Source organism: Gekko japonicus, unplaced genomic scaffold (assembly GCF_001447785.1).
Source record: "Gekko japonicus isolate JY-2015 unplaced genomic scaffold, Gekko_japonicus_V1.1 scaffold977, whole genome shotgun sequence".
NCBI classification, from domain to species: domain Eukaryota; kingdom Metazoa; phylum Chordata; class Lepidosauria; order Squamata; family Gekkonidae; genus Gekko; species Gekko japonicus.
This window is the reverse complement of record NW_015159743.1, coordinates 252,752-261,367: the sequence shown is the minus strand read 5'-3', so window position 1 is coordinate 261,367 and position 8,616 is coordinate 252,752. Positions and strand designations below refer to the sequence as shown.

Sequence of the window (8,616 nt, the reverse complement as noted above, 5' to 3'; positions counted from 1 at the left end):
TTTACTTACTTACTTCATTGCTACCCTGCCTCTCTCCCCAGTGGGGACCCAAAGCAGCTTACAAGATTCTCCTCTCCTCCATTTTATCCTCACAACAACCCTGCGAGGTAGGTGGTTTGCATCATTTTATTGGTTTTTGAAATTGCACCAGTAGAAATGGCTTGTGCTACGTTTTGCGTAGGCAGAAAAGACAGCAGGAACGACAACCACATTCACTCAGACAGACACTGAAGAACAATTTTAGTGCTTCTGCTTGCATAAAGACCGTCCTGCACACAGAAATCTTCCATGAGATCCAAGCCAGTGTTCACAGTACACAGTTCTCACAACTATGCATGCCTTCATTCAACACTATGAATGATCTGGACTTTGGATGCTCCACCGTAGTGGTCTCTGGGCATCAATCAGTATAAATGTACATCCAGACATTCCCACAAACAATGTGCTCTTCAAACAGCATGGTTCTGCCATGAAAGCTTCTGGGTGACCCTGGGCCAGTCACACATTCTCAGCCTAACCTACCTCACAGGGTGGTTGTGAGGAAAAAATGGACTAGAGGAGAACAATCTTGTAAAATGTCTTATGCTTGCCTCATAAAGCAAACAAGACTTTGTGGCGCACTTGAAGTGGAGAGGGTGGGGTCCAGTCTGCTAAAGCAGTTTCATTGTGTGAGGAATTAAGAGTTCATAGAATCATAGAGAATCATAGAATCGTAGAGTTGGAAGGGATCTCCAGGGTCATCTAGTCCAACCCCCTGCACAATGCAGGAAATTCACAAATACCTCCCCCTCCACACCCCCAGTGACCCCTGTTCCACACCCAGAAGATGACACAAATCTCCAGGATCCCTGGCCAAACTGGCCTGGAGAAAAATTGCTTCCTGACCCCAAAGTGGTGATCAGTATTTCCCTGGGGGTGTAAGAAAGCACCTGATCTGCCTAAGTTCACAGAGTCAGCCTGTTTAAAAACCTCCAAAGGAGGAGAGCCCACCAGTTGTGGCTGAAATGTTGAAGAACAAGCAACAAGAGCAAGATGATTCCTTATTGCCCATGCATACTCTATGATCTTGTGTCAGCCAGTAGTATTTCCCAGTGTTGTGGAGTGTATCCTTCAGCCTGAAAGAATGTTCTGATCATGTTAATATAGTGTTGAAGTTCCCCCTGTGGTTAAGATGCTGAACTGCAGACTGGAAGGTCAATAGTTTGGCAGTTCGAGACCCTAGTGCCACGTGACAGAGTAACCTCCCATTTCTGGCCCCAGCTCCTGCCAACCTAGCAGTTTGAAAGCAAGAAATTGCAAGTAGAGAAATAGGTACCGCTTCGGTGGGAAGGTAACAGCGTTCCGTACACCTCAGCGTTTAGTCATGCTGGCCACATGACCACGGAAATGTCTTCGGACAGCACTGGCTCTTCGGCTTGGAGTCGGGGATAGGCAGAGTTGGATTCGACTGGCTTTCGAGCAAGGGAAACCTTTACTAATTGGAAGCTGGCACTTCCTGTTTCCAGTGCCTGCATGCTGGCATCCACCTCCTTTGGCTTTCCAGTGGCCAGCTTGTTATGTACATAAGACTCGTTAGCAAACGGGGTGGGGGTGGGGCTTGGCCTGGAGATGCTTGTATACAACTGGCTGCCATTGAAGCTGGAAGGGGGAACTGTGCACAAGCAGTCTTGTGGTGCTGTGGTTTGCACTGGTGCTTTTTTTGTCCGGCTGGGGATAGGCAACTACTTGTTTTGGTTGCTACCTGCCCATCTCCTGCCCTGAATGCTGCTATTTGAATCTGTAACCAAAATTAGAAATAAATAAATGTGTAAATAAGTTTGGTTTATATGTGTTTGTGTTTAGTTTGCATATTGTATGATTTTATCCATTCTTAACACTTCTGAGAGCCAGCATGGTGTGGTGATTAAGAGAGCAGCAGACTCTAACCTGGAGAGCTGGGTTTAATTCCCCAGTCCTCCTCCACCTGAAGCCTTCTGGGTAACCTCAGGCCAGTCACAGTTCTCTCAGAGCTCTCTCGGCCCCATCTACCTCACAAGGTGTCTGTTGTGGGGAAAGGAAAGGAAGGCAATTGTAAGTAACTTTTGAGACTCCTTAGGGTGTTTAACCAAGATGTGTTTAGTCATGCCGGCCACATGACCACGGAAACATCTTCGGACAGCGCTGGCTCTTCGGCTTTGAAACGGAGATGAGCACCGCAACCCTAGAGTCGGATTCAACTGGCTTTTGAGCAAGGGAACCTTTACCTTTACTAGGGTAGAGAAAAGTGGGTATGAGAATCAATTCTTATTATTATTCTTGTGAAGAAGAAAAGTGGAATATACATGAAATAAATTACATTTTTAAAAAGAGATTTAAAAAAAATTCTGAGCAGCCAAAACACCATTTTCTGAATAAGTGCTGGTCGCTCTGTTGTTTGTTTGTATTTCCTTTTTTACTCAGCTGCTTTGTATTTTGCCCTGTTCAGAGACTCCAGCCCTGCATTTACCAAATGAAGGCATCTGTGATGCCACAGTTTAGTAAATTGCAGTACATAAGTCACCCGTATGAATAAGGCAGAAACAAGACTCCTGTAAATGAATGTCCAGGAAAACTTTAAAATGTTCCCCTACAGGCTTTTCTGTGTTGCCTCTCTTACTGCCAAATTTGTGACCATCAGTTTTTCCAATGCACATGGTATGTATATTTGCAGATCTCAAAGTGACTATTCTAAAAGTGAATTTCAAAAACAGGACACAGCAGGAGACTGCTGAGATACCACTATAACCACTGGCCAACTCCCACCTTTTCCTGGGTTTAGCCCAGCCCAGGGGCATTGCTGGGGGGGAAGATCGAGGGGTTCCCAGGCCCCCCTAAATTTCTGGGGAGCCCCTCCCTAAATCCCACATGGCTGCACTACAGAGATAGTGACAATGGCCTGTGACATCACTGACTCCTCTCTATGATGCCACTGGGCCCCAGTTCTTTTAAGGACATAGCATAGCAATGCCTCTGACCCAGCCCCTGCCACCCACCTCCCAGGAAAATTGAAAGTCTATGCCCCTGGTCACCTGGGCTGCATTATCTCCCCTAGCGGCTGAGTGAGCCACTTTGGTGTAGTGGTTAGGAGTGCAGACTCTAATCTGGGAGAACTGGGTTTGATTCCCACTTCTCCACATGCAGCTGCTGGGTGACTTTGGACAAACGACAGTTCTCTTAGAGCTGTTCTCTCAAGAGCAGTTCTCAGTCAGAGCTCTCTCACCCTCCCACCTACTTCACAGAGTGTCTGTTGTGGTGAGAGGAAGAGAAGGAGATTGTAAGCTGCTCTGAGACTCTGAGTGAAGGGTGGGGTATAAATCCAATCTCCTCCTCCACTACTACTACTACTACCATTACTACCACTTCTTCTGCTTCCTCCTCCTCCTCCTTGAAGTGCACTTTCAACCCCAAGACACCCCTGACCATCTGGCCAACTGGTCTCATGCAGGCACTGCCACCTAGATAATCAGTGGCATCTTCTAGGAAGTGCCTGCCCGGCCACCCCCAGTGCAGGACCTGGAACAGTCATCCTGATTCACCATACTTTTTGGATGGCTCTGAAGACAACATACATACATATTTGCCATCAGGCTTTCAAGGCAGGCGGGAAGCAGAGGCGGATTGCTATTGCCTTCCTCTGCAGAGTCTTCCTATATGGTGTCCCATCCAGCTTAGCTTCCAAGATCTGACAAGACTGGACTGTGCAATGCCACCTTCCCTCCCAAAGGCAATATACTAAACTAAAAAAGAAAGAAAAGTGGCCATATCCACTCATGCCCATGCAGACCAAGGTTGCCATTGGGAAGTCCATCGGCCAGTGCAGCAGCTGTCCCTCTGACCTGGGTCTAAGGTTTCCTGCAGCCAGTCCTCTTCCTGTCCCTGCCCAGTGCCACTCACCATGGCCACCCTTTATGGAAATGAAAACCAGGAACCTGGCAGGCTCTTCTTTCCTTTATTTTGAAGCACCTTTTAATCCTATATCTGCTGGAAAATACATAGATTTGTCGGCTGGGGTCCTCACTAAAATCCCCATGGAGGCTGGTGGGGGATTTGATGTTGTCATCGTCACTCACAAGCTGCCTGCATCTTTCATGCTGCCTTCCCCTTCATCAGAAGTCGATCCTAAAGGAGCTGAGAGCAGAGGTCCATTAGATTCCTGGGCTAGGACCACAGAGACGGGCCAAAGCCCAAGATGCAGGGGCATCTTATTGAAACTGGCATTTGGCTGGCCAGGGATTGGCTCCCAGGGGGGCTTTGGGAGGGGCTCCCACTGGAACAAGCCAGCTTCACCTCCTATCAAGACAACCCAATCTGTTCTTGAGACAGAGGTAATCCATGTAACTTTATGGAAGGACCTATGAAAAGGCCCCCAGAATTCCTGTTCTGGAACAGATCTCTGGCTGACCGCTCCCTCTCATAAATACAAAACTCCAAGGCTAAGAAAGGAATAAGGGATTCCAGGCCTCGGGTGCAGTTTGTGGGGCAGCAGGCAAAGTCTGGCGCCCTAGAAATCGGTTCTTACTCTAGGAAGTCCGGACACAGGTTCATGGCATGTTCAAACTCCGTCGCAGAGAGCATTTTGTCATTATCCAAGTCAGCGTCCTTCAGCACCTACTTGGAATAGAAAAGGATGCATTAATCCAGACCAGTGAATTCTCTCTGATCATACTGACCCAGGGCAACACAAGAAGCCCATAGGAGAAACCTTTGGGCACTGAACCAGGCACCTAAATTGAGACCGCAGGCTTCTGTCAGTTAAGCCAAGGATTACATTGGCCTTTCCTGCCGGAGCATGATTTTAGTAGCTCATATTCATCCCATGGACTGGCCTTCTCAGAACTTGCCACAGCAGCAGACCTCTTCCTTGAAGTCTCTGCAGAGTTCCTAAAAGGAAGGGGTTGCTATGGGGATACGCACACGGTTGGCCATGGACACAATCACTTCCTCTCTGATGTTTTCACTGTTGAGCAATCGACGGATGACATTTTGAAGGTCTTCCTCATCGATGAAGCCGTCCTCGTTGAAATCTGGTGGGGAATGCACAATAGAGGGATGGGGTGGGAGGATTCAGGAGGGTGTAAGGCAAAACAGCAGCCCAGTTAGCCCCCCACCCCAATCCATTAAGAACTGCCATTCAGGATCATACCAAAGATCCGTCCACCCCACTGTTCCTCCCACACTGGCTGGCCAGTTACTTCTGAGAAGTCCACAAGCAGGCTGTGGAGCTGACGGACCATTACCTACCATTCCTCCCCATCACCTAGTAATCAGAAGTACCCTGCTTCATCTGGAAAGGTTGCATTTTGAATTCTGCATCCATTCTGTTTGGATAACCCCCCCCCCCCATTTTTTATTTCACTACTCACTTGCGCCAACTGAATTAGTGATTCTGTCATCTCCTATTCCCCCCACCACCACACACCAGATTCTCCACTGTACAAGGCATAGCGTTTTCAACATTATTCGTGTCTCAGTTGATTGGCATTACATTTTACATGCACATTGTCTATTGGAATAATGTACATGCAAAGACCACAAAAGTTGATGTGAAAATGAGATGATTTGTGGATTAAGCTGTCACAATAATTGTTTGTGGATGGTATGATAACAAATAGGCAGAAGGGTAGATCGTGAGAAAGATGATGAGGGGCCATAGTTTAGTGGGGGAGGATGTGGTCCAGGTTCAACCCCATGCCTGCCAACTGGGTTAGTTGGGCTTGCCAGTTGGGCTCACCACCTGTTCGCCACTTCTCATCAGGCAGCTGAACAAATTTCTGTGCGGCTCATGATGTGACAGTGAGTGTCGAACACAGTATGTTTGGCTGCCAAACAGTTTCACCACAAAATGTGCCGCATCCTTATAACTAGGTTTCTTTTCAACTGAGTCACAAGGGACCTAGAATTGTCTGCATGCAAAGCATATGATCTACCACTCGATTATGGCCTCTCTCCATCTTTGGTGAACTTCCAACAGCCTCTTCCATTCTATTCTCTATTTCTTCATCCAGAGACTTCCTCTTTCGACTTCAGCAAGCGAGCTCACCTCTGCTTTTGGTTCAGGTTGACGTTGGGGCCCTGAGCCTAAAAAAAACACTGGGGCCACTCTTGCGCAGTCTGTCCTGTACCTCTGCTGTTTGACAGCACCTGCTGAGCCAAAGGCTCCCTCCTGACTTCTAGAGCTCTACCGCTTCTTGGGTCCTGCCTGAGAAACACAGTTGAGGGGAACATCATACCGTATATCCGGAAAGCATACTCTATCTTAAGGATGGGACATGCCAGGTCACTGAAGACAGATGCCATCCCAAGGATGTCCTCAAATGTGAAGTAGCCGTCTGTGGAGAACACCTTGCAGATTCTGTCCCTGAATGGGTTGACCTGAGTGAAAAGAGGAGAGTGTGGTGATAATAGTTCCTTACTTCCTGACAATAAAGAACTTCTTCCCTTTGCTTCTGTCTGATGAGACTATGGCTCCTCTTGATAGAGTCAGGTAATTCTCACTTGAACAAGGTGGCACAGTAGTTACCGGAAAAAACCCTCTCTCATGATATAATGTTGTTACGGCGGCTGGCTGACCATCCCGAATGTGAGAAAGGAGAGTGTGTTTGCTACCTAAACTTCACAGAGGAAGGACAAGATTTTATTTTTAAAAAAATTAGATGAAATTGCTTCATTAGGTGGTGTAAGGCAGGCATATAAATGTTGTAAATAAATGTGAAATAAAGAAAATATATATGGCAACAGCTGGTTCTGATGTTGTTTCCCCCTCGTTCTCTGCTTTCAGTGTTCGTCATGACACCCGTTCTGAGACTATTTTAACATATGACACTTGCCCCCACAGCCGGAATAACGAGACGGACAACAGTTTGGATCAAACAAGGGCCACTTTATTAACTATATACAATATATTAACAGCAACCGGGAAGGGAGCATTTCCTAGGTAGCGGAACAGACAAGGCAGGTGTCAGGCTGACCAGCCTCCTTGTCTGATATGTGGGCGAGCCACCAGCCCCGGTCTTGGGCCATTAATCTGGCTTGCGACCAGCAGCCCAGCCACAGGTAGCCTCCCAGGAGCGCCTACCCCTGAAACCCTACAGCTTGCAGAGAGGAGCTTACCCAAGAGGCACCCAGGGCCTTAGCCCGCAGACCATTCCTGAAGTCCCCCCCAGTTCCCAAAACACGGGACGGCTTAAGGTGCTCACCATTTTCCACTTCCTTATCTCTGCCCTATTCTGCCAAAGTGACCAACCTATTTAACAGCCACGCCCCTACCCGTTGTTCCCCTGCTCCAGTGTAAGGTAGGCGAAAACACTACCACCCCATTGCCAATCCTGGGTAACAAATGGAAGCCTTCATGATGTTTGCACGTTACAACATTTGTATTCCCCCCCCCCCCCCGATGATGGATCATAGTGAAGAGAGACAGACTAGGCATTCTAGCAGAGGTAGCTTTTACAATCCCATTTTAAACACATATCCCCACTATGTATTACACACAAATATGTCTAGGCTAAAGGAGCTTTAGGAGGCCACATTTGGGAGCAGAGAATCAGCAAGGGCTATATACCTCCTGCTGCCTGGAGTCTTCTTCATCTTCCAATAGACTGCAATTGCCCCCTTCTGCCACAGGATGGCAGCAGGACCTCAATCTAACATGTAATGCTCACAAAAAGCTTATTACATTTCCAAGAAAGGTAACTGGATCATCTTTGATGCAGGCGCTCTTACCCTGTCTATACAGTGTCCTTTTGAAAACAGCGGTTGATTAACAGATTTTAAATTTGAAAGAATGGATTCCTGATCAATCTTGTTAAGCAGTAGAAGAGGTTTTCAACGACCAAGGCCAGCCCAGGACAATGCAATAATGTCCAAGACTGAAAATATGAGTCTCTCTCTCTCTCTCTCTCTCTCCTGAAAATATGTGTCTCTCTCTCTCTCTCTCTCTCTCTCTCTCTCTCTCTCTCTCTCTCGTGTACACACACACTTAAATCACAGTCCAGGGAGAAGTTCCATCACACAATCCTTGACTGAAATTAAAAGAAGATGTGCAAGGAGAGCCCTGCTCCCGTTTATTTAAATGAGGCTGGTGCAGAGAAATTTCTCCTTGGACTGGAAATCCTTTCTGCCAGTGGAGATATTTTGTGGGATCCCAGTAATTAATTAATAACAGAGGCAGCCCTACCATGAGAGAAGATCATCAGGACTTTTTGAATTTGAAGAGAAACAAACTGGCATACCTAAATAAGTTTGCGATCACACACACTAAATCAGAGGCGTCAAACTCAGTTGTTACAAGGGCCAGATCTGACATAAATGTAGGCTTGCCAAGTCCCTCCGGGGGGCGGGGAACCCCCCGCCCCAGAGGCCTGTTCCCCACCGCCGCCGGATTGGGGCCCGGGGGGGACTCCGCCCCCGACGTGCCCGTCACTAGGAAGTGACGTGACGGCGCCGGCCACACTGGGGGTGGGGCCACGGTCATCCGAGGGAAAACTCTATGGTTTCCCCTTGGATGGTCATGGCCCCGCCCCCAGCGTGCCCGGCATCGTCACGTCACTTCCTGGTGATGTGGATGCGATGCGCGCACTCCGTGATCAGCCCAGGAGT

At 47.9% G+C, this 8,616-nt stretch overlaps 1 protein-coding gene across 1 annotated transcript in view; it reads right to left on the bottom strand.

Annotated features, from left to right (window-relative positions):
• Positions 1-4,533: 4,533 nt before the first annotated feature.
• The window catches only part of CIB4 (calcium and integrin binding family member 4), a 41,425-nt gene continuing 37,342 nt past the window's right edge, over positions 4,534-8,616 (bottom strand). The window contains exons 2-4 of the mRNA XM_015429790.1: positions 6,249-6,390; positions 4,933-5,042; positions 4,534-4,626 (exon numbers count right to left, since the gene is read on the bottom strand). Coding sequence (XP_015285276.1) covers positions 4,534-4,626; positions 4,933-5,042; positions 6,249-6,390 — 345 coding nt within the window. The remainder of the gene's footprint in view (positions 4,627-4,932; positions 5,043-6,248; positions 6,391-8,616) is intronic.